At 39.1% G+C, this 27,070-nt stretch overlaps 1 protein-coding gene across 4 annotated transcripts in view; it reads right to left on the reverse strand.

Moving 5' to 3' along the window:
• The window catches only part of DHX57 (DExH-box helicase 57), a 56,675-nt gene that overhangs the window by 24,032 nt on the left and 5,573 nt on the right, over positions 1–27,070 (reverse strand). For all 4 annotated transcript variants that reach the window (XR_004903625.1, XR_004903626.1, XM_028514626.2 and 1 more), the window contains exons 3-14: positions 22,800–22,958; positions 21,307–21,492; positions 20,167–21,005; positions 18,137–18,315; positions 16,581–16,702; positions 15,407–15,602; positions 14,841–14,965; positions 9,913–10,046; positions 8,932–8,986; positions 7,258–7,463; positions 3,493–3,609; positions 732–828 (exon numbers count right to left, since the gene is read on the reverse strand). Coding sequence is in view for 2 of the 4 variants with exons in the window: in XM_028514626.2 (XP_028370427.1) it covers positions 732–828; positions 3,493–3,609; positions 7,258–7,463; positions 8,932–8,986; positions 9,913–10,046; positions 14,841–14,965; positions 15,407–15,602; positions 16,581–16,702; positions 18,137–18,315; positions 20,167–21,005; positions 21,307–21,492; positions 22,800–22,958 (2,415 nt within the window). In the remaining 2 variants the exon portion in view is untranslated. The remainder of the gene's footprint in view (positions 1–731; positions 829–3,492; positions 3,610–7,257; positions 7,464–8,931; positions 8,987–9,912; positions 10,047–14,840; positions 14,966–15,406; positions 15,603–16,580; positions 16,703–18,136; positions 18,316–20,166; positions 21,006–21,306; positions 21,493–22,799; positions 22,959–27,070) is intronic.

Consider the following 27,070-nt stretch of genomic DNA (forward strand, 5'->3'; position numbering starts at 1 on the left):
ACTCAAAGAACCATGTGTTCCCCACCTTTAAATCCAGAGAAAGAGAGGCAGAGACAGTGATGCACACTAAGAAATTTCATTCTTATATTTCCAGGGAGTGTTCATCCATCAAGTAGTTGTCCCTTCGATATGAAGGGACCATGTTTCTTGTCCCCAGAATAGGAACCATTGAAAAATTTTTTTTCTAAAAACGGTAGCATTTCTCTGTTGTTACTAACATTGGCTTCTCCCATCCCTTGTATCTGGCAACTGAAATGACATGCAATTTTGCTGAGTCACTGTGCTCAGAGAAATATTTTCATTGAATGGAATGGGAATGACTGCTTTCCTGGAACAGACAGGTTTGTCTATTTCCAGCTGGCATAAACAAATATATTCTTTTTTTTAAAAAAGATTTTATTTATTCATTTCTACAGAGGGAGGGGAGGGAGGGAGGGGGAGAGAGAGAGAGAGAGAGAGAGAGAGAGAGAGAGAGACATCAATGTGCGGTTGCTGGGGGTTATGGCCTGCAACCCAGGAATGTACCCTGGCTGGGAATCGAACCTGGGACACTTTGGTTCCCAGCCTGTGCTCAATCCACTGAGCTACGCCAGCCAGGGCTACAAATATATTCTTGAGGAGTGACACCAGAATCTAAAGAGGGTGATGCCTCTTAAAAAGACCTTGCTGGTTGCTCATCTTTGAGTAGAACTGCAATAGATGACGGAGGATACAGGAAGCAATTAACTTACCGATTACTGCGTCTGTTGTTGAAAAGAGAATTAGACTGTAGTTGTTCATAAAGCATTTTGATTTCTGCCAATCCCGGTAAAAATACAAGTATAGCACCTGGGTATATAAAAATAATCAATCTAATAGATTTCAGAAAAGGAAAAAATAACAAATTATAAAGCTATTTTAAATGAAGAAATGTAATCTGAGATTTTTCACTTTCAATTTTTTAAAAATTAAAAAAAAGATTTTATTTATTCATATCTAGAGAGAAGGGAAGGGAGGGAGAAAGAGAAACATCAATGTGTGGTTGCCTCTCGAACGCCCCCTACTGGGGACCTGGCTTGTGACCCAAGAATATGCCCTGATTGGGAATCGAAGTGGCAACCTTTGGGTTTGCAGGCCAGCCCTCAATCCAGGGCCTCAATTTTCTCTGTAAAGTCCCCAATGATTTAATAGATGAGAACCCTTTAAAATACATTTTCTGAATTAATGACTACCAAATGAATAGGATATTATCTTTCTCTAACAAGAAAAACAGGAGCATGAGAAAATATAGTGCCTTAAGTTATCCAAGCATCACTAGCAGAGCACTAAACATTTTAGTGCACTTACAGAGACTCTGTAACCTGACCAGGTCACAGAGTTAACAGGAGTGGAGCTCAGACACAAACCTAGGGTTTCTGGCATCAGATTCATGCTCTTTCCACTACATACTGCATGCTCCTCCCTATTATAATACCACATTTAAGAGTGGTAATATCATCTATACGGAGGGAAGAAAATATTTTGCCTATGTTTTTGTATGCTTTCTGATCTGTCTTGCCCTCGTAGCTTGGCCAGATGTATCAGGGATATCTTTGATACTCACAGATTTATCACTGACTCCCTAAACACTACATCTACTTGGCTTTGAATGCAGTAATTTTCTAATATTTTTTGCCTGCTATTCTTGATTTTTTTCAATAATAAGTCTTTTCTTTTATGAAATAAGACATTAACTCTGGTGATAGTGCATTAACCAACAGTAATGACTTGCCAAGAGATCAGAAACAAGGCAGTTTAACATTTTATGTGGTTCACACATCTCTACAAATTACCACATAATGATTAAAGTCTAAGCCAGTGATTTTCAATTGGTGTGCTGCAAGGATTTTTAAAGTGTGCAATACTTGACTATTTAGTTAGGGGTACTGACTTCGTTTCACTCAGACTGTCAAATAAAAAAATGACAAGAGCCAATACAAAAGCTATCCATTGTAAATGCCCTGTCTTGAACCATAAATATATAGGTCATAAAGATAGTTGCATTTTACTGGTCATGTTGCATAATAAGGCTGCATCTGATTGGTTAATTCTTGGTATCAGAAATTCTTATATATAAGTACAGGCACCTGATTTTTTAAAAAGTCACTTTGGAGCAAAAAGTATAGGTAATTACTTTTATTATTATTTTTGTAAATCAATCAAAATTATACTTATTTTTTTCTGTTAGATTGACAAAACATATATTTTTGGGCGTGCCACAGAACTTTAGTAACTAATTTATGTGTGCCATGAGATGAAAAAGGTTGAAACTTGCTGGTCTCAGCAGAGGAGGGCAGCCATTCCCATTTCTCTGAGGCACTGTGTAATGAGCACATAATGTAATTGTTTGATCTATTACTCGGCTTAATGGTCATTTAGTATTGATGGCACCTATTCATGCAACAAATATGGGCTCTGTCCCTAAACCTTGCAGGCACTGGGTTAGGGTCTGAGGAATACAATGGTGCACAAGAAATCCTATTCTTAAGGAACTTATATTCTACTGAGGGAGACTGTCAGTAAGCAGCACTGTAATTTGGGTTCTGTTAAGTGCTGTAACAAAAATAAAAATCATTTTTGGATAGTATAATGGAGTAGGGAGAGCAAGACAACAGAGAGTCTTGCTCTATGTCAAAAGACATATGTCAAAATCCTGAATGACACGAAGGATTCAGTTATGGGAAGACCTGGGCCATTCACTCTGGGGACAAGGGGCTGCACGAGAAGTAGAGAATGCCCTGGGGGTGGGGGGGGGCACACAGTGAGGAGGGGAAAGCAGTGATTGCTGTATGCTATGGCAGCAGCAGTGCGAACAGTGATAGTAATAATAGTGATGATAATTATAAATATTATCATTATTATTAGAGGTAATATCTACTTGGCATTAACTACATGCCAGGCACTGTGCTAAATGCTTTACATATGGTTTCTTTTACTCATTGAGACAGCTTTACCTAAGAGGATTTACTAGTGTCTTCATTCTACAAACAAGAAAACTGAGGCACAGAAAAAAACGAGAAGGACTTTGCCCAAGGCTACGGAGTTCCTGGGCTGGGATGTTTATCGGGCTCTACAGCTGTCCTCTTAACCCCAGGGCTCCGTGCCCTGGCCTCCAGGCGCAGAGCCTTCAGGGAGTCAGTCCTCACGACTGGCCTCCCCTTTAGCCAGGGACTGCGTGTGTGATGTGTGGATCGTCAGGCCTTCTTTTCAGCCTTTTCCCTTTGGGACTCTGCATTATTAACATATTTTTGTTTGGTGAGAGCAAGGGTGCAGAGCCAAAAAAGTGGGTGAACTTCAAAAGGTAAAAGGTAAAACTTCCCCCCCAAAAGCCTAAGAAGCAACTTTAGACACAAGTGGGGTAAAAGGCTGGGAAGGGGTCCAGGAAGGGAGGATGTCCCCAGCGCCTGCGGTCTCCGTAAGCAAGCTCCCTTCCCTTCTGCCTCTGCCACGTAAGTGAAGACAACAAGCAGTTACCTGGGGGGTAGGAGTGCCTTCCATCTACGATCCATTCTAACAAGGCTTCTATTAATTCAAGGTTAACCTTTTCAAAATCCATCACGGACATCGTTTTGATGACTGATTTGCTAACTCCTGAAAGAAAGGTAAAAATAAGAAGGATAATTATACCTTATTAAAGACAATATGCCTGTGCACTAGGTGAGTGTCTTGATGTGATTTAATAACACAGATGTTCACATTCAATGTACTAAGTTAATTTTTCTTTCAGTTTCTCAGAACGTGCACACTCACTCAAAGCACTTTTGCTTGAAGAGCGACCCCAAGAGCAGGCTCCTAACCCCTGCTGGGAAGGCCCAGGTAGGCCACTCTCCCCTCCTCCCTTCCCCTCTTTATCCATCACATACTTGTTAACAATTTCAGTCCTAGAAATAAAGTTCAAAGTTAAACCCATTTTAGAAACCCCTTCCAGGTTCAATCAAGGCACGAGTCAGGTCAGACTGAAGTCCAGGAAACATGAACCCGAGGAAATCGGCAGACAGAAGCCACAACTTCCACCAGCACCTTTATAACAGTGATTCTTGACCTTTCAGTTCATTTGAGAAAAGGATAAAAGTTACGAATCTTCACAGAAAAATACATGTGATTTCAATGGCTTCACCAACATCTCTAAAGTCCATCCATGGACTTTCAGGTGAAGGGTCTACGCTCTCCTCCTAATGTATCTGAGCCTGGTAAAATGGATGGTTCTTGGGGTTGTACCACAAGCCCCAGCCAGGTCTTTGAAAAACGAATAGCATATTCTTGGGGAGACAAACTCTCCAGAGACTGCTGCCCTTTCTTCTTGGGTCCTCCGAGGGCCATCACCCGAAAATAGCCTAACAGGAACAAAATAACTCTAACTGGTAGTGAGAAAGGGAAGCCTCCTATATTAATGTTGTAAAGTTTGAAGAAGGAAAAAAGTTTCTAAAAAATGTTTTTCTGGCAGAGCAAACTCTATACTTGTCAAACACAAAGAGAAAGGAACAGGCTAGGCGAGTAAGGGTGTGGCTGGGTGTGGAAGGCGGAGAAGGAATCATTTCTGTTTGTCAGGATTCCACATAGCCAGACTTTCCAAAAAGCAGAAAGATCAACTAACTGAAAAAAGAGGAAGAGAAGTGAAAATCATTAAAAAAATATTTTTTAATACTTTGGCAGTTTTTAATAATCGATTACATATTTTAAAGGACTGTTATTATTTTTTAAAAATTGAGCTTGGGGACATTCTTTAATTTTCTGAAAAGTGCAAGGGTGCTGAGAATAACGGGATCAAGTCTGTCTCTCTAACAGGGGAGGGAGGCTTAGAGAAGCTGGGCACCAGCCCAGCACCAAACAGAAGCTGGCAGCAAAGCTGGGTTTTCTGACCCAAATCTGCCATCCTCCTTCCTTAGAAAGGAATTCTCAGAAGTGCTTTCTGGGCTGTGGGTACCTCTATGCTTGAAATGAGAAAGGCACTGCTTAGACCCAGTCATAGCTCTTAATTTCAAAAGAAAAACCAAAAGGGTTTTCCCCGTTCCATAATTAGTAGAATAAGGAAATGGGGATTGTCAGCTGTTACAATGTACAGAAAGAACACAAACTTTTGAGTCAAATATATTTTAATTAGAATCACAAATGTGCACCTACTAGCTGGGCACTAGGCTGTGGATTTGTACTATCTCATTCAATCCCCAAATAACTCCATTTTATAGATAAGGAAACTGAGGTATAGCGAGGGCAAGAACTGTGGCTTCAGATCAGATCTGCTTATCTTTCTAAACAGCAGAGCCACTACTACTGCCCAGATTCCTTGATGACCATTACTCCCCATGCAGAAGTGGGAAGAGAGTCTGCGGGAAGGAGAAAAAGGGAGCCTCACTTGCCTCTTCTCCTACTGAGGCAGTAACAGGGGTGGGTGGCAGTCCAGGGAACCGAAGGCAGGAAAAGCAGCCGAGACCTGTCTCTGGTCTAGGATTTCAGGAAGAAAGCGGAAGTAGTAGCAGCCCTGGGGTTTCTCTGGGTTCAGCCCAGCTTATCCGTGCAGAAGACTACCCAGGAACAAAGAGCAGCTGGGTGGGTCTGGCATGGGAGGAGGGAGTACCTAACAACACAGCATACAAACATGCTCAGCACTGGGTGGGCCCTCAACACATGTTATTTGAAAAGCCCATGAATAATGCTAAAACTAGAGGGTGAAAATTTGGGAATATTACAGGATATTTAAAAAGTCTCAAGTGTCTCTCCACAAACAATTTATTAATTATAAAGGGAATAAATAACACTACAAAGGGGAAAAACCTAGCTGACATCACCTTAAAGGTGATCAAAGTTAACATCACCAATTATAGGACAAACCAACATCACGTATTTCTGATGTACGGAGAAGGACTCAACATTGTTTCTGTGGTTTTCTGACCCAAATGCAACCCCTAAAGTGAATCATAGGGAAACATTAGACAGACCAAATGGAGGAACATTCTATAAAACCGGCCCAAACTTGTAAAAAAAAAAAAAAAAAGAAAGAAAGAAAGAAAAAAAGTCAAGGTCATAAATAAAAGTAAAGGCTAGGAAATTCTAGATCAGAAAAACTAAAGGCACATGACAACTAAACACAATATGTAATCCTGAGTTGGATCCTGGACCAGGAAAAAATAGCAATAAAGGACATTATTGAGGTAACTGGCAAAATTAGAACACGGACTGTGGATTAAGTAGTAATAACAGTTAAATGTCTTCACTTTGATTATTGTCCTGTGCTCATGTAGGAGAATGTTCTTGTTCTTAGGAGACACAAACTGAAATGTGAGGGATTAGGCAGCATCATATCTGCAATATACTTTCAAAGGTTCAGGAAAAATATATACAGAGCAAATGATAAAACAAATGAAGCAAAATAACAACAATTGGTGAATTGGGGTAAAGGATATATGAGTTCATTGTACAAATATAGTCTTACAGACTTTAATTTTGAATTTGAAATCATGTAAAAATAAAAAATTATAAACTGACAGCCATCAGAGGGGAGGGCGGAGGGGGAACAAATGAGAGAGGGGAAGGAATTAGTTAAAGAACATACGTGCATAACCCACGAACACAGACAACAGTGTGGTGATGGTTGCAGGGGGGGAAGGAGGGCCGGGTGAAGGGGGACGGAATGGGGACATCTGTGTAGTGTCAATAGTAAAAATAAAGGCTTTTAAAACATTCTAAAATACTTAAGAATATAATTTAAATTTTATTACCTCCCAGTTTTCTATAATAAACACATTTCTTTTAAATCAGAAAAAAAACCCCACTGATAAACAGAATAACAATTACAATCGGATACACATTGGAACTGCTCTAAGTTTATGGTAGTTCTGATGAATGAAAGACGATGCAAGTATAACAGCCACATATTCTTCTTCAGGATCACGGTGGCGCAAAAATCTACAGCTGACCCTTGAATAACAACACGGGTTGGGATGCCGACACCCTGGCACGGTTGAAAATTCACTTACAACTTTTGACCCCACCGAAACTTGAGTACTAATAGCCTACTGTTGACAAGAAGCCAAACTGATAACAGTTGGTAACATATATTTTGTATGCCCTATGTATTAAAAAGAAAATGTTATTCAGAAGTCACAGGGAAGAGAAAATACATTTATAGTGTTTACTTTTAAAAATATGCACACAAGTGGACTCATAGTTTGAACTCGTGCTGTTAGTGGTCAACTGTGGTTATCTTGGCGCCCCCGTAATACCCCCCAGGAAGCACTCTACCTTTATAGCGGGCCAGCAGCTGCTTGAAATCTAACTGTTGGTCCGGCACCGCGTCTTTCACCGAGTCCTGATCCTGGAGGTGAAGGGACAGCCTCAGGTCTTCCTCCACTTCTTCAAACGCAGTCCTGTTGCGCCTTGCTTTAAGCTTCTCCTTTGACATCTGTTTCAGGGAGCGCACATACGGGCTTCCATCCTGTAACACGTACCTGAGGAAGGCGGACAAAGGGATGTGTCTGTGTGTGTGTGGGGGGGGGGGGTCTGCGGGTGAACGGAAATATTCACCTGTTTCATGTACTCATTCAGCACAATGATGCTGTTTCTAACCCACCAGTCCAGGGTTCTGGTGGGGAACACACTGGGGTGCTTTTGGCTTTAGTTTAAGGTAATTCTGGAGGCGAGTTTGAAGAAGTCAAAGAATAAAGACAGGTAAACTAGTTGACAGATGACTTCCCCACAGTCACATTCAATGGAAATGGAAAAGGGCCCATAAAACAACAGTTTTAGAAAGCTCTCTAAGTACGCTTATTGCACACTATAGTCTGAGAGCCACTGTTTCTGGATTTTGGGTTTGGGCCCAAATCCAGAATCAGAGTGGGGGTTTAGAAGGAACGGAAGGAGCAGGGAAAAGGAGAAAAATTCTGAGCTGAGTATATGGTGCCAGACATCAAGGTGCTTTCGGTCTGGAGCGCAGGCTCCAGGAATGAAGATACTGATCGGGGAGTCCCTGCCAGAGGTGACAGCTGCAACCACGCGAGTCTAAGGGAACTAAAAAAGAGTTTAACAGAGAGGAGACATGGTGCCAGGATAAAGCCCTGGGGACTCTTCAAGGATAAAGCGGAGCAAGAAGATGCAGGGCTCTCAAAGGAGAAAAATCTGTACCCAACAGACATTACCACTTGCCACCCAGGACTAAAATTATATAGACATCTTAACATCAAACTATACGGCAACTTCTTGAGGGTAGAATGATGAAGATAATAATAGCTAACATTTATAAAGCACTTGCTATGTACCTACCAGTTGAAGCACCTGGCAAAAATTAACTCCAAGTATTAATTAATTCATTATTCTCATAACAATCCTGTGAAGCAGCTACTGTTAATACACCCATTTTACACACGATGAAACTGAGTCACAGAGAGAATAAGGTACCAATGTTACTTTAGTAAGCAGAGGGATTTAAATATTGGCAGTCTGTCTACAGAATCAGTACTTTTTTTCAAGGATCAAATTCTCCATACATTTGGTCCTTCCGCATTTGTTCAAATTGACTTTATTTTTAGAGCAGGTTTAGGCTCACAGCAACACTGAGCAGAAGGAACAGAGATCTCCCATATGTCCTGTCTCCCCCACACATGCACAGCACCCCCCGGCTGACAGCAACCCCCCCAGAATGTCATTTGTTGCCACTGATGACCCTGCACCGACACTCAGGGTCACCCGAAGTCCACAGTCTGCACCAGGGTGCAGGGTCAGTGCTCCTAACACACAGCACTGCCTGCACACCGCAGGTACTCTGTACAATAAATGTTTGCTGCGAGGGGAAAACAAAATCCTCAAATGAAAACATTAGAAGAAAAACTACCACATTTATTAGTATCCTGGCACTCTGATGTAAAATAATAATTCTATTTTCAAAGACTTTCACCGAACTTTAATTAATGTCTTCCTTACCTTGTCACAGCAATTGCATCTTCTAGAAAAAACTGATCAACAGGAAAGGTACGACCTGGAAAAACAAAATAGAAAATAAATAAGATGAAAAAAAAAAAGGCCTCAGAATACCTATCAACTATCTTGCAATAGTTTATATATGCAAAATTCTCTTAAAACAAAGCTTGCCACAATAAGGTACTATTTGTTTTGTGGTTTTAAAATTATAAAATTAAAAAAGCTTTTAATGATAGAAATGGTAAGGCATAGATTTCGGTTAGTGAAGAAAAAAACTGTATAAGTGAAAAGATGATCATTTGCTAATAAAACTTTTTACCTTTTAAAAAAGTTTTGTTAGGCTGTTTCCATCCTCCCCACTTCCCCCACAGGGAACCTTTAAATATTCAACAACTGTATTCCAGATCAAGCATATAATTTCTCCTTCAAATCTACTGTCAATATTCTCTATACCTAGAACAAACATGACTATTTTATTCATCTGTCGGTACTTCTGAATTGACCCTTGACAATCAATTACAGAAGTATAAACCAGAGCCCAGGGCAGTAACTTAATCCCACAGTGAAACCACAAAAGCACCAAAAGAAGACACAGGCTACCCAACTTCACTCTCTCTCAGAATGGACCAATGTCCAGAAATTTAGCTGAATCCGGCAATGAACGAATGTGTGCTACACAGATACAACTCACTTCTTTATGACAGATTACCACTATCCCCTCAATTTTTAGGTTAAACATAATGGAATGCTAGAAACACTAATAACCTAGACTTTTCAAAGCAACACATACAAAATGAAAATCTCCCAAATGGACATAATGTTGCCTCTTTATTGATTTCATTGTATGGTTATAATTATATCTGCTACAAACTAATCACTTCTCTGGAGAGAGGAATTAATACCTATCAATGTATATTTCAATTTAACAAAATAATTTCATTTGCTTATTAGAATAATTCATATTTAATGATGCATTTTAATCACCTGGTATAGTAATGACTGGGCAGGAATTGAAATATTCTGAAAAGAGCTCAGCGTTTAAAGTTGCACTCATCAGAATAACCTGGAGAGTTGGTCTCTGCATCACAATGTCCTTCAAAACCAGCAGCAAGAAATCACTAGAGGAAATAAAAAAAACACCTGAGGATCTAATAAGTTCAATGAAATTGATATATTTTGAGCAGGGACTGTGTTAAGACCTATGTCAGAACAATTATAACATTCATTGAGAGATGTATCATGTTCCTAGCTGTGAGGCTTAATATTAAAAAGATGTCAGCCCTGGCTGGTGTCGCTACGTAGACTGAGCGCTGGCCTGTGAACAGGAATGTCACCAGCTCGATTCCCAGTCAGGCCACATGCCTGGGTTGCAGACCAGGTCCCCAGATGGGGGCATGTGAGAGGCAACTGATCAATGTTTCTCTCCCTTTCTCCTTCCCTTCCCCTCTCTCTAAAAATAAAATCTTTTTAAAAAAGAGATAGTGTAGTAGCAATCAAAATACCAATAGGATTATTTCACTGGATTGGTTAGTTCTATTTCTTAATACCTATTATGTACATAAAGAGGCATACACAAAGATTTCCATTATGGCACTATTTGTAGTGGAAACTACCTAAATGTCCACAAAGAAACGGTTAATTATAACAATATCACCCATTCTGTGGAATAATGTGAGGAGAATAAAAGGAATAAGGTATTCTAGATTCTGACATGACAGTGCTAGTGAATAAAACCTAAGTTGCAGAATGACAGGTACTGTAAAATAGCCATTCTCAACTGGTCTCCCTGCTTCAGCCCTTGTCCCCTGAAATCTATTCTCAATAGGCTAATTCTGTTCAAATGAATCTGTGCTACCTTCTGCTCAATCCTTCTGTGACTTCTTATTGATGTCCTCACGAACAAGGCACTATGTGATATGATCTGGACCCCCACCACTTATTTCCTACTGCTCTCCCTCTAATTCACTTGGCTCTAGCCATACTGTCCTCCATGCTGGCTGTCCTTGAGGCATGGACCCCAGGTCCTTTGCACATGTTATTAATCTGCCTGGAATTCACAGAGGTAGCGCCTTCACTTCCCTCAAGTCTTTACTCAAGATACCTTCCTTTGCAGCCAGAACTTCCCCAACCTCCCTATTTAAATTTTCAAATGCTCCCCTCCCTTGCATTTTATATTACTCTTACTCTTCTCAGCACTTATCCATGTATTTTACTGATTTATCTTGCTTACTGTTGGGTGCCCCCACTAGAATATAAGACAGATAAGGACAAGATAAGTTTAGTTATTGTGTTCACTACTCCAATATCTAGAATAATGCCTGGGACACAGTAGGTACTAATTAAATATTTGTTGACTTACTAAATGAATACATCACTTGTATAAGAAAAAAAGCCAGGGAAGAAACTATTTCTAACAAAGTAAAAATATATCCATGCAGAGAAAGGCATATCATCAAACTGATTATCTCTGGGACAGGACTGGGAATGGTTTGGAAGTATTAAGGAGGACTTTCACCTTATCTGTATTGTTTGAATTTTTAATGAGAGCATATTGTTGTACTCCTTAGTTCTCCTTAATTAAATGAGCTAATTTGGTCACATTTATAATTATTTTGTTTATTTTTTAGATAAAAGGAAAATAATATAACAACAGGCAAAGGTTTAAGCAATTTATGGTACATCCATACTTTAGAATTTCCTTATGCAATTATTAATAATAATTTTCTAATACAGTTCATGCTATTAGATCAAAAGCATCACAGAAAACTATACAATCCCAGCTGTCTTTGTGGAGATACATCTTTCTTTACCTCGCTGCTCCCCCAACTCCAATACAGTGCCGGAAGAAAACAGACTAAAATTGTACATGTAATTAGTAATTTTACAGGGGAAATTACTTTTCTTGACATTTCTTTAATATTTTCTAAGTGTTTTAGAATAATCATGTTATCTCTATGATCAGGAAATTTATTAAAAATTTCAAAGTAATACAACTGTAAACTTTTTCTATATTCAACCTTTGTTTACTTTTAAATTTTTTTAAAAAAATTATTGATTAGAGAGAGAGGAAGGGGGAGGGAGAGAAAAAAACATCAATTTGTTATTCCACTCATTTATGCATCCACTGGATGATTCTCATATGTGCCTCGACCAGTGATCAAACCTGCAACCTTGGGGCACTGGGATGATGCTCTATCTAACCAACTGAGCTACCTGGCCTGGGCTATTTTTTAAAAATTGATTTTAGAGTGGGAGAGGAAGAGACAGAGAAAATCATCAATTTGTTGTTCCACTTATTTATGCATTCACTGGGTGATTCTTGTATGTAACCTGATCAAGGATCCCACCTTGGCATATTGGGACAATGCTCTAACCAACTGAACTACCTGACCAGAGCCCTATATTCGACCTTTAATCTTGGCTATATTTTTACTGATCTTGGTTCCTAGATCACTAGTTTCTGTTTTTTTTCAATCTGAGCTAGCAAATATTCCCCTACTTTCTCTTGTAATTTGTACACTCTTTACCCAGGGTCTGTAATACTAAAAACACTAAGACAGCACAGGTTCATCAATAAGTCATCTGTTAGATGAACACCATCTAATTAGATACTTAACACCTCCTGGCATCACGCTGAGCTGGGCACTGTGCTCAGTGGGAATCACAGGTGTAACACATGCTGCAGCTGATGGATTGGCTGCTTTGGGCATTTAGTCATTCATTGTCTTAACATTCATGCATATTTTCACAGAACCTGTATTAAGCGCTTCCGTCTCTGGTAGGTAATTTCTCTTTATTCAGATGTAAGTGTATTTTAAATTTTACTGTTGATGTATCATTAGGTTTTACAAAAATCTTTTGAGAACAGTATTGCAGCCAGGAACCAAATTCGGCACTTTCTATGCTTGTTTCTCTGAGGTTGTGGGAGAATAAATGTTATGAAACACAAAGCTATTCATTATATTCAACATCAAACTGGATATAATTTCCCCTGAAATTTTAAATTTATTTTTATAATATAGCTATTTAAATATTATTAGTCTGGTTGAATATTTTCATTTCCTCTTCCAAGTTGTTCAGTGATTCTCTTAAAAAAACTTCATCTTTCAAGTCTTCATTTAAACATTTAGCTGCAAAATGACCCTACTTACCATTTCTTCCAACTGTTGTTTTCTGGAGTCTCTATAACATTATTTGCCCCTCAAAGATTCTCAGTGTTTTGTTTATAATCATTTAAAATTTATTATTGTCTTATTCTAGGAATTTTTTTAAAAACATTTTATTTTAGAGAGAGGGCGAGGGAGTGAGAAGACAGGGAGAGAAACACTGATGTGAGAGAGAAACACTAATCAGTTGCCTCTCCCAGGCACCCCAACCGGGCATATACCCTGACCAGGAATTGAACCCTCGACCCTTAGGTTTACGGGATGATGCTCTGACCAACCAAGCCACACCAGCCCGGGTTCCCACTAGTTTTTTTTACTTCTCTAGAGCATGATCCACATGACAAACTATGATAAATGCCATTTATTTACCTGGCTCTTCCTTTTAAAATATTGAGAATTTTGATTTTTATACTTCAACCCTTTAATGTTTTCTAATTCCACTTAAATAAAGTCCAAATGCTTTGTCATCCATGAGGTACAAGGCCCTGGCATATCTGCCTCCTGCTTTTCCCACCTGCCACTTCTCCGGCCATTTACCACATACTAGCTGCACGGGTACCCTCCAGTTTCAGGACTCCCAGTGAAGCCCCTCCCACTACCGTCCTCGAAAATACTGGCCTTGCCCCCATCTGTCACATAGGACTCCTTCTTGTACTTCAAGTTTAATTTAAATGTCATCTTTTCAGGCTTGTGATCCCTGGCTATCTTCTGGGCCTGTCCCCGAAACACAACATCCCATTTATTCCTTCATACTACTTATTCCAACTTGTAATTATTTATTTGTTTGTTTACTTGTTCATTTGTTTTTCCTACCAAACCATGAGATAAAGAAGAACAATATACACTCGTTCACTATTGCATCCCCAGCAATTAACAGATCACTTGCATTTAATACAGGCTCCATAAACATATGAATGGATGTCAGGGTTGAATGAATGACAGAATGAAGTCCACACTAACCAATCCATCAGCTACAGCATGCATCACACCTATTTCTGCTAAGTACAGTGCCCAGCTCTGCATGACACCAGGAGTGTGTTACCTCTTATTACATGATATTCATGCAACAGGATGACTTTTAGTGATGAACATGGGTTCTTCTAGCATATTTAGTATTACAGACCCTGGAGAGCAGGAAAGCAATTCCTCTTTATAACTTAGGCCTTCTCTTGGCAAGTTACCCTGTACTAAGTCTAAGAAACTGAATTGGAAGAGGAATAAATTTTCTCTGCCATGTCTTCATTTTATGTGTGTGGGTATTCATTTGGAAAATCTTTGTTTTACCTTTCTTTCTAAAAATTTAAAAATTTTAATATACTTATTTTAAAAATTTATTTATTTATTTTTAGAGAGAGGGGAAATGAAAGGAGAAAGAGAGGGAGAGAAACACTGATGCACAAGAGAAACACAGATTGGTTGCCTTATACTCCCCCAACAGGCGACCTGGCCTGTAACCCAGGCATGTGCCCTGCCTGACTGGGAATCAAACCAGTGACCCTGTGGTTCATAGGCCGGCACTCAAGGTGCTCAATCCACTGCGCCACACCAGCCTTAGGGCTATACTTATTTTAAAATATTTTATTTATTTACTTTTAGAGAGAAGTGGAAGGGAGGGAGAAATAGGGAGAGAGAAACATCGGTGTGAGAGATTGCTTCTCGTACTCTCCTCAACCTGGAATCAAACTGGCAACCTTTGACTGTGTGGGACGATGCCCAACCGAGCCACACTGCTCAGGGCGGTTTTACCTTTCTTCTGTCCTCTCATGAACTTCATCAACAATGATGTGGGTGACTCCTTGGAGAGCTGTATCTCCTTCCAGCCTTCTGAGCAGCACTCCTGTGGTGCAGTATAACAGTCTGGTGGCTGAGGACTTCCATGTAGAAGAACATAAAAAGCATTCATGAAATTTTGAAAAAAGGAAACACTTCCCTGGCAAAGCCATTCTGAGTAGACAGGTATAAAGAATATTGAAAACAACAGCAGTTCCATTTAATATGAAACCATACTAAGCGCAGTTGCTTGCTGATGACCACAATAAAGGCTGTTCTACTTCATATCAAAATATTAAGGTTAAGACTCATAAAAAGCATTCAGAAAGTATTATAAAACATGAAAACAAGAGTGAGTGATAAAATCAATTCTGAATTTGTCCATTTCTTATTCAGTTAAACAGATTAACACCCAGGTTTAACAGCACTTACTAGATCACTTGTGCCAATAAAGAGTAAAATGTCTTTATAGAGGAAATTAATCACATTCAAGTAAGAGTTCTTAAATTTCTGTTATCAGGAAACAAGCGGAGCATACAAACCTTGACACTCTCCAGCCGGATCTGGTAGCCCACGGTCAGGCCCACTCTTTCTGCTCGCTCCTTAGCAACACGTTCAGCAACAGAGATTGCGGAGATTCGTCGGGGCTGGGTGCAGATGATGTTAGCCACCTTCTCTGGTGGTCCGTGCAGAGAATCATCCAGTATAAACTGTGGAATCTGTGTGGTTTTCCCGCATCTGTATACCAAAACAAATAAGTCCTAAAATGAGAGTTTGCAAGTGCTAGTTAACTAAAGAAGGAATCATATGCAATGAGGAATGACAGAAAGTTAATTAGAATAAAAGTTGCTCAGCTTCATCTGCTTCTAAACCTACCTTCTGACTTACTACCTAAAGCTGATAACTTCTAGGAATTTGGACTCATTACCAGGATGATCAAAAAAACAGTTTACTATTATTGTAAAACTGGGACTATTGAATAGACATTAGATGCAGGTCTATAAATGCCTCTAGGGATGTGAACTCTGCATACGGCTCCTAAAGAAACAGGAGTATTGTCTTAGGATTATTAAAATACTCTATTTTTTTTCCTTTGATGTGTATTGACTTGGCTATAGGTAAACTGAAGTTAATAAGATAAGAAACTGTAAGACACAAAGTTAATACTACATATAAGTTAATCTGGGCACAAATGGAATTACTAAATTGAAACACTTGAACAGATAACAAAATTATGCTTGTGACTTGTCCCCTACTAAATAGGTTCCAATAACATCTACAGAGTGTGAAATGGAAAAATAACGTGCCCTAGTTGCTCTTAAAAGAACAAATAAAGGCTCTAAAGAAAGCAGAATAAATTTGGAAGATAAAAAGTTTTCACGCTAAATGTTCTGAAACGATCCTTTATATTTTAAAATGGGCCTTGTTAAAAGCCTTTAGCTAAACTTTTTGTCTTAAAATTACCTCAAGGCAGAGGTGTACAATGTCTATAAATTCCTAGATGCATTTCCAAATTTCATTTTTGTTTTGTAATTTGGCTCCGTTGGCTATAGATGCTGCAATGTTAGTTCTTGTGAAATATTATTTAATATCTGACAGGAAAAAGCGCAAATAACACCAACTACTGGCTTTTCAAAAGTAGAACTGGCTATGGTAACCAGGGTACATACCATATCTACAGACGAATGCTGCATTACAAATAAACTGCATTCTTACCCAGTCATACCACTTATAACAAGTACTTGGTGCTTGCTCAACAATTTAAGAATGGTTTCTCTTTCTTCCCAAGCAGGGAGTGATTGTCTTTCTTGTAGAATTGACTGGAACTGTCTGGAAGTCTAATAAAATAAAAGGTATCAGCTGGGTTACTTTAGATGCCTTTAATGAAGGAATGTGAAAACCCATAGCTAGGCCCACCCTCTCTCCTCTTTAGCAACTGATTCAGGGGAAGAAATCACAGATTTGTGGGGGTTGGATACTGATGACTTCAGTCAGAAGGCTGCTCGGAGGATCGGCCAGAATCAGCTGAGGAATCTATGTGGTTTTCCTAATCAGAATAAACTGAAAGACCTTGTAAGAGAAATAACCCCTCCTGCTTAGTACTTATCTAGCTCTTCCTAGCAAGAGCTTTTATACCAGCACTGTTGAATACAACTTTTTGTGTTGATGGAAATGCTCTATATTTGCACTGGCTACACATGGCTACTAACATTTTACTGTGGCCAGTACTACTGAGGAAATGAATATCTGATTTAATTTTAATAGCTACACACAACTAGAAGCTACCATACTGGACAGCACATTTCTACCCAGTATCAGATTTTTACCCAAATCAGTAATAGTAAGACCACTCATTAAAGGGTTCTTTAGGGCCAATCATCACATCCTGTGCAACTCAGCCTGACATCTAATGCAATGCTACAGGGTACTATACATTAAAAGTATGGATGTATTTTTGAAAAATGTAAGAAACTCATACCAACATCATTTTCTGCATACAATTTTATCACACCAATTTGTCATGGCTAAACAGTGAACAAATTGAACATGCAATTTTTTTGTTTGTACCATCTTATTATTTATGGTATGATTTTCTACTCATTTTGACATCCTACAGGTATTGCACTATATATGAGATAGTTTTAGACTGTATCAGAATCAGAATCAAAGAACTTTAGAACTGGAAGGGCCCTTAAACAGCATCTCTCATCCAATCCCTAAGATTGGTTGGTTGAGCCACTCCCATTCCTCCTGCATCCAACTCTGCCTTCACAGTTCATTTGCAGGTTCTTTTAAAATAATCTTCCTGTAAATGGGGTACAAATAACAAGGGCTTTGGAAACAGAGGGAATGAGCTTAAACCTCTATGTTGCCCCTCACTAGCCATGTGGCCTAGTACAAGTTACTTATTCTGCGGGCCTTTCAAATGGGTGAAAGTTCCTCCTTACCTTTCTCCTTTTTCACAGCGACTTCTCTAATGTAAACTACGGTATTAATTTTCCTTCCACTTACCAAACTGTCATCCTACCAAAGCCACAAGATTCTGAGGATACTTGGTATACACGTATGCATTCCACTGTCACCAGTCATTGGATTTTCCAAAACTATCTAGAACATGTACCCAAGTTTGCTGTGGCATGCAGAAATTTTGACCACTCGGTAAAAGAGAACCAAAAGTACACTGGGGAGGGTAGTCAAAGCTTCCCAATTCCTAATCCCTCCATCCATAACATCAGGGAGGCAATGCTGGCCATTCTCTCAGAATACCCTACCTGTTTTATTCGGAACTGCTTGCAGATTTTAGCATTTTCAGCATGTACTGATTTTGCCTGCCAGTCATATCTTTTGGAAATCTTTTTCTTAAGGTTCACATAGCTTTCATTCTCCACTACAACTGGTGCAGGACCTTCATCCTCATCTGTCTCCTCCTCAGGCTCTGATTCTTTTTCAACTTGAAGGGGATAAAAGGAAACATTTTCGATATGGAGCCCTTTCTTTATCAAAGGGGGAAAGTCACTATCTAACAAAGTAACAACAAAATCATAAGACAGAGAAAAAGTTAAAGCTTGAATAAAGCAGGTTCATTCATTTCAATACTACTACTTCTGCTAAAGAACTTAAAATGCATCTTCAATCAAATTTTTATCAAGCATATATGGCCATCGTTAAAAACTAAATTGAATTAAAAACAAAGAAGAGAAAATCATGGCATGCCTTGTTAACTCAGAAGCCTCTTTACATTCAGGAATTAACTGAAATTTTCAACTATTTATTTGCAAATGTACCTAAAATTCCATGACACAAAGCGACCCATCAAATAATGAATCAAATGTGGTATGTTCATATAACAGACTACTATTCAATAAAAAGGAATGGAGTCCTGATACATGCTACAACATGAATGAACTTGAAAACATTAAGTAAAAGAAGCCAATCACAAAAAGCCACCTATTGTATGTATCTATTTCTACAAAGTGCCCAGAATAGGCAAATCCATAGAGACAGAATAGAGGTCCATTGGGAGAAAGAGAAATAAGGAGTGACTGCTAACAGACACAGGGTTTGTTATATGGGGTGATGAAAATGTGGAATTAGACAGCGGTTATAGCTGCACAACTCTGTGAATATGCTAAAAACCATTTAATTGTATACTTATTTTAAAGGGTGAATTTTATGGTGTGTAAACTGTATCTCCATAAAGCTGCTATTTTCTGTAAAGTTCACAACCTACAATGTCATTTCTCAAGGAATACATGTGAAGCCCAGGGCTGGTCAAGTGGCGAGTGAGTGAATCCAAACACCAGTCAGCATCCTGTCTCGGTGCCGCTCCACTGTTCTCTATGCACTGACATTTACTGTACTTTGCCGTGTATAATGCATACTTTTTATACACGCATTATACAAGGGTAGTACTAATTCCATATTTATATAAATGTTTTAAATTCTTTTATTTATGCTTACCCATTGAAAGTGTAACTCTAGAAAGTAACTATGACATCCACATGCAAAATAATACCCTGGAATAGGATAACTGGTTTTGTTTCTAAATATAAATAAAAAATTGAATAAAATAATTAAAATAAAAGATTTTTTCCCCCTGAAAGTTTGGGCCAAAAACATGGGTGCACATTATACACTGAAGTGCATTGTACATGGCAAAATATGATACCTAGGAACTCTTGTAAAACAATGAAAACTCAATTCCCTGAAAGAAAGATAGCAACAAAAAAGAGAATCCTTTGGTGAATTAAAGGGGATTTACTTGTGGTGTTAAGAATTGCCCGGCAAACCTGGATGTGGATAAAGCCAGAAGCCTGCACAAACATTTGTTTGAGAATTTAGGGATTCATAAAGATAGCTATACTTCAGTGAGTTTTGGGAGTCTAGTGTGCTAAAAGCAAGGAGGCATGAATAGTGGTATAGAAAGAAAAGTATCTTTAGAACCTCTTTGAAAGTGATCCCATATAAAGTATCAGAAATACACAAGTAAAATCAAGTGAATTAAATCAAACAGGTTTTCTGGGAAGATGCTGTAAGTTTCTTCTAACCCTCAACTGCTAAACTGACACATCACTTCTAACTTTTCATTTCAGGGAGCCCCATCACAGTGACAAAATTGTACCTCACAATTAAAGTCAGGCCATAATTCAGGGGTTCTTATGCCTTTTTGCCCACAGACCTCCCTAAGGTCACTGTGACAGCCTAGACCAGCCCTCAGAATCTTTGACTTCATTAATGCATCATTCCAAATGCCCCCATCCCAACCCCGGAACGCCCTCCATGTGATCAATGCCTTACATACCTTCTGGAGTTTGACTTGAAACAAAAGAACTACTTGGAATCACTGGCTTACGACAGACAGGATTACTTATTCTGGTTCCAGAGGATACCGGCAGAAAGTTCCCTGGAGAGACACTGTACTTGTGATGGGTATTTGTTAGTAAATTGACTATTTCTGATTCTTCCTCTAAAAGGGTAATCAAAGAATATACAACAGGTTCTGAAGCTTCTGCAGATGACAAGGCCTTGCTATAAAGGAACTCGGAAATATGTAAACGACAAGCCAGAGGTAGATTCTCATTGGTGGAATAAAACGCCACAAGGGGAGCTTCATAGGGGTATTTGTGGTCTTTAGAAAATCGAATTTCAAGTTCATATAAAAAAGATGCATCTTCATCAGCATTAAGATGAGAATCATCTACATTTCTCTCTACTCTTCCCACAATTTGATTGGGGGGCACTTCATGTTTAAATTTGCATTTTGACCCAAATTTACAATTTCCTTTGAGGTAAAATTTACAGATCTCAACTGAAGTCTCCTGTATATTTTTGGTACTCTCCTTTTGCTTGGATTTGCAGAATTTACTTGTCAGATACTCCAGTTCTAATCCAATGGTCCAGACTCTATTCTGAATTCTTTCTATGAATTTTTCTCCACAGATTGACTTGAGAGCAAATGCTTCTTCTTGTCGTTGTTCCATACACTCTTTCATGCTTATACGGGCGACTGCCTCCGAGATCTTCATCCTCTCTCCAAATGTCTCAGAAAAACACCGGGTGAGCAGATATTCTAGGGATGCCCCCACATCTCCATCACAAACCCTCAGGGCTGCCTGACAGCGTTCAGCATTGAAACCATACCTGCCAAGTGTGAAACGTGATGAAAAAGGAGTGAGTAATATCAAACAACAGAAGTGAAATTCATTTACATACACTTATGTGAAGTTACAACTATATCTAGGCAGGGTTGTATTTTGAAAAAGAGTCTCTGATAATATTAATTTCTCCTTAATTTCCCTAACCTAAAAGAGAGTATATTAGGCATATCAGAACCCATACAATGAGAATGTACTCCAAGGGGGATAGAGGGAGCTGGGTTTACAATATGCTTTCCATTGCCTCAAATTCTCCCCCAAATCCTATAAATGTTGAAAGCAATCACCTGGAAAGTTTTTGCACCGCAAATGTTGAGACTGTAAATTCTAGATTATGAGGCTCCGCTAGGCCTGAGCCAGCATATTCCGAAGGATCAGAGTCGGGAATGAGGGAAGCTTCTCGTCCAGCTAACCAGTACTGTGCTTCATCACAATCAGGCTCATCATCTTCCTCCTCCCCCGAAATGCTTCTTCTGGAAAAAGTAATGTTTTCATGTATTATATATTAATTTCTACTTACTTCAATGAAAAAACTTAGCAAGAGTCTAAGAATTTAATTTAAAAAGCTAGAAGACATAGGATTCTGACCACTATTCAGTCGCTCATTTAATCTTATTCACTTATTAATTTACATTTCAGCAATTAACATTTATCAGGTATTTATTGCATGCCAAGTACTACTGTGTTAAGTGTTTTATATGTATTACCTCTTTTAAAATCTTCCCAATAACTCAACCAGATACTACTGGAATCTCCATTTTTCAGATGATCAACTAAAATTTAGAGAGGATTAGTGATTGCCAAAGGTTACACTGTAAAGAGAAACTAGAGATTTTAAGTGAGACAGTCTCACCCCGGAGCCAATATGCTTAACTATAAAATAAAAGTCTTGGCTACTCTCTCTTTCTCTTCTCATTCATAAAAACCAGCCCTAAGTTTTTCCTTTGCTGCATAAGCACCTTTCCTAAACCTAAGACAGATAAGAGATTTGTGGATAGGATGGAAATTGAACTGCTCATGACTGACCACTCATTAATTCTGGCAAGTGGAAAGGATTAGCCTCTCTAACTGAAATCACAAAGCAAAATGATCAAAAGAGTAAAAGCTGATAGGCAGATGGTCACAAGTAGTGCAGTCTTAAGACTTCATCGGGTCAACTCAGTATTTATTTGCTCCTAGAACAATACTTCTACTTGTTCACCATGAGGTTTTATTTAGAAGGATGTCAATAAAGCAATTGCTGAATCCATATTAGCATCATCCAAGAACACTGATTTTCAAGTGGTGTGCCTCAAGAATTTTTAAAACCTGCAGTACCTGACTACTTAGTCAGGGGCACTGATCTCTTTTCCCTTAAATTGTCAAATAAAAAAAATGACAACAGCCAACACGACAATAGCCGTCTGGTGTGAATCAAAATTATACTTATTTTTTTGTCAGATTGGCAAAAAACATATTTTTTGGTGTGTCAGAGAATTTTAGCAATTAGTTTATACGTGCCATGAGATGAAAAAGGTTGCAAATCGCTGTCCTAGGAAAAAAATAATAAAGATGAAAAGGCAATCTGTACAGATACTCAGATACTGTAACACAAACTGACTTTAAAACTGTTGCTGAATAATTTTTCTGGCATTTCTCTTAGCTCACTTTCAACTAGCTATACGGCCACAACCATATAGTGTTGATACCATATTCAAAGGACACCCAGGATCTTCACTGTATGTGAAGATGCCAACACATCCTCCTTAATAAAATAATTTACTCAAATAAAATAATTTACTCAGATCCAGCATCTGCATCTTGTTCTTGCAGGTCTCGGAGAAGAGCTTTCACTTTCTCTTGATTCTCTGAGGTCATGTGTAGAGTCTGTAAGGGCACCTTGGCTTTGGGCTTCCATTTGGGGTGTGCCTCTCCTTTTCTTACACTACCACTGCCAGGTCTGCAAAGGACAAAAGACGAAGATTACCTATTTACCTGTAATCAGAATTGTCACACTCTCATCAGAGTCCCCAAATGTGTACAACACAAAGTAGATTGTCAGGTATCTTAAAAAAGATGACAACGAATGGGAAGAGGTTCTTTATTTTCTACAGTTCTCACCAGACTTCATTATGTTGGAACTGCTGGAAAAAGACACCAATCAGATTCTCAAACATTAAAACTGGCTTTAGTAACTCAAGATCCCTCTGGAAAAAGCAATGCTCTCATGACTCCCTCTGCACTAGAGAACTTTCTAAAGAAATATGCTGCACACGAAAAGTGTGTATTGATTCTATTTTAGGTAGCCAGCCTGAGAACAACCAAGAGTTCCACTGTACTCATTAATACTTACAAGTTAATACTCGGCCTATTTTTTAAATACTTACCTAAATTGTCTTCTGATTATAAAAAAAACAATACATGTTCACTGTAGAAAGGTAAAGAACAAAAAAGAAAACAGAGGTCACCCTAATTCACATTATCTTTTTCATATACATTAAAAAAATTGTACAGCATATATAATCTTTTAAAATTTGCTCTATTTCCCTATCAAAATAAAGCTGGCATTTCCCCCTAAAAGTAAGTATTCTCCTACAAAATAATTTTAAGTGGTTGTATAAAGATGCAGATGTACTAAAATTTATTTTCCAAATCTTGCATTGTTGGAATTTAGATTTTAAAGGACTCTTTAATATTTAAAACATAAATTCTAAGGTTTAATTTTATTCACTCAGTTTTTTTTTGTTTGGCATGTTTCATTATACATTTTCACAACTCTAGAGAAATGGAAGAAACATTCTCTATATTTATAATGCAAAACATTACTGAGACTTTGAGAAGAACTATACATTGACACTTGTAAAACTGGGGAGCAAAGGGGAAAGTAGAGTTGCTTATGGTTTTTAACTACTTAGTTGCAACCTCTGAAAAAAAATGTTAGCCAAAAATCCATCATTTCCACTAACTTTTTGCTTGGAAAAAATTTTAACCTACAAAAAATTTTAACACCTTTTACCTAGATTGACTAGTTCTTAATATTTTCCATGCAGTTATGTATACACACATTTATCACTTCTCTTCCTTTGTCTATACACACACACGCCTATATACACAAGGTCTGTCCAGAAGGTATCCAGCCATGTAATATAAAAATAGAGACATTTATCACACAGTTCTCCCAATTGCCAACAGCTGCCCCATCATATTTTCCTGAATCTCATCGATGATAGGAAATCTCTTTCCTTTCAAAGGTATTTTGGTTTTGGGAAAAGCCAGAAGTTGCAGAGCACCCATGTGGGCTGTAAAGGGACTAAGCCACCTGGGTGATTTGATGTTTTGCCAAAAAACTGCATGAGACATGATGCATGAGTGGGCACGTTGTCATGGTGAAGCTGCCAATCACCAATTGCCTACAGCTGTGGCTTTCTGAATCATCCATTTTCTGTGGAGGAATGTTCCGAGTTTAACACAAAATTTGATGCAGATTTGTTGCTCTACTCTTTCAGGCATTTTGAATGTGACTGTCACACAGGACACATCCTCACTCAACGGGGTCTACTGCCTGCACTGACTAGTACAGTGAAGTCGTCATTGTTCACACATGTGCGTTCCAGTCCACTCTCCTTGGCTGCCAGGCTACATTGATGTCACGAAAACTGTTCTTGTTATATTAACAATGGCTGGACTTTTTCTGGACAGACCTCATATGCCCTCCTGTCTCTCTACATGCACACGCATATACTGCTGAAGCACGTGAGTGTAAGCTGCAGCTATTACACTCACTCAATACTTCAGCGTGTATTTCCTAAGAATAGAGATATACTCTCATATAACCGCAATATTGTTATTACTCATAAGTATTTTATATTGATACAGTAGCATCTGATATATAATCCATGTTCAAAGTTCCTAATTGCCCTAATTATATCCTCTACAGGTTTTTTGATTTAGTACCTAATTATTTTCTAACTCCTTTAATTTAGAACAGTTCCCTCACTTATTTCCTGACATTGACATTTTGACGCACTCAGGTCAGCTATCTTGTATAAATTCTCACACTCTGGGTTTGCCTGATTGTTTCCTCATAATCAGAAAAAAAAAGATAGGGGAGGGGAACCTCCACATGCTCCTATATCAGCTGCCACTTACTTGTGTACCCACTTACTTTGCCTTCCTTCCTGTTACAAAAGATAAGCCACCCTTCAATGTCGGTCCATCTGTTTGTCTAGTGTACCCCGATCTCTGTCATCTCCTCAGGGAGATCATCCCAGCTCTTAATCCCCTCTCACGTCTTCAGCTCTTTGTTCTCTGCATCATTCCCATCAGCATGTACACATGCTAGATAACGCCTACCATCTTAAAAAATAACAAACCAACAAAACCCTCCCTTTGATGGCAAATCTCCCTCACGCTACAGCCCTTTCTCTCCTTCACCCCCTGCCCAATAGAGCAGCAGTCCCCAACCTTTTTGGCACCAGGGACTGGTTTTGTGGAAGACAGTTTTTCCACGCACCAGAGGAAGGGGGGATGGTTTGGGGTGATTCAAGCACATTACATTCAAATTCACCTCCTGCTGTGCGGCCTGGTTCCTAACAGGCCCCAATCCGTACAGGTCTACAGGTCTGCAGGTCTGCCGGTCTGCTGGTCTGTGCGTAGAGGCTGGGACCCCGCTTTAGAGCAAAACTCCTCAAAAGGCATATCTAAATCATTGTCTTTGTCTCCACTCTCTTTCTGTTTCACTCGGAAACACACTCAGATCAGGGTTTGTTCCTTATCAACTACTGCACACCAAACAGCTCTCTGGTCAAGGTTACCATGCTACCCGCATTGCCAAATCCATCAGACAATTGTCAGGGCACGTTTTTCCTGACCTACCAGAAGCATTTTTTTTTAAACAACTGAATATGTCCTTTAGTATCCAATCCGATCAGATTGGACAATCCCCTTTAAACCACTTTTATTTCTTCACTTCCAGAAAACATGCTTTTAGTTTTCCTTCTACTCCATTGGAACCCCTTTCTTAGGCCTCTTTGATTCCCCTCATCTCTCTCAGCTCTCAAGCCTGGAGGTCCAGGGCTCAAAGTTCAGACCTCTATCTGTAGTCTAGCTCATCCATTCTCATACTTTCAATAACATTTATTCTTAGGACACTCATATATTTACTTCTCTACCCTAGGTCTTTTTCTTGAACTCCAGACACACACGAAGTTGTCTACGGCATCTCCACTTGGAGAGTACCTCCTAACTGGTCTCTCTGGCTCTAACCCATGAGCCCTAGGCTCTTCTCCACACAGCACACTGAGTCGGGGCTACCGAGTATGGCTGCAGACTGTACACTGTGCACAGGCTCCTGGTGGAGGTGGGAGGAGGACAGCAAGAGCTAACATCCAGTCCGTGCTGTGCTCCCCAAGTCAGGCATCCCGAGGCTACAACTGCTCAGAGAAAAGGGCGCCATTTTTTAATTCACATAAAGGTATACACTGAATCGCAGCAGCTCCAGCCAGAGTGACTGATGTCACACACCCTTGCCTTAAACCCTGCCAATGACTTCCCATCCCACTGAAAGCAAAAGCCAAAGTCCTTACTATGGCCTATAAAGTCCTACAAAGTGTAGCCTTTCAACTCTAACTGTTTATCCCCTGCCTTTTTACTCATCCACTCTAGCTGCTGGCCTCCCTGCCATATCCCGAACCTTTCAATCACACTCCTGGCTTAGGGACTTCGTACTCGCTGTTCACTCAGCCTGCAATGTTCTTTCCTCCGCTAGCTTCACAGCCCACTCCTTCCTTTCTTTCTTGTCCCTGCTGAAATGACACCTTAGTAGGGAAGCTTTCTCTGATCACTGTGTATAAAATAGCAACTATTTTAAATACCAGCAATCTATTTTGGTATTTTTCTATCATCTCTACCCTCCTTTATTTTTCTCCATAGCACTTACCACCTGACATAGTATACATTTATTTATGGTTTTTACGTCTCAAACATCCTCCTAGGAAGATAGAACAAGATTTTATTCATTGCTGTAATTCTAATTCCTAAAACAGTACCTGGTGCAGGGCAGGCACGCAGTCA

Source organism: Phyllostomus discolor, chromosome 6 (genome assembly GCF_004126475.2).
Source record: "Phyllostomus discolor isolate MPI-MPIP mPhyDis1 chromosome 6, mPhyDis1.pri.v3, whole genome shotgun sequence".
NCBI lineage: Eukaryota > Metazoa > Chordata > Mammalia > Chiroptera > Phyllostomidae > Phyllostomus > Phyllostomus discolor.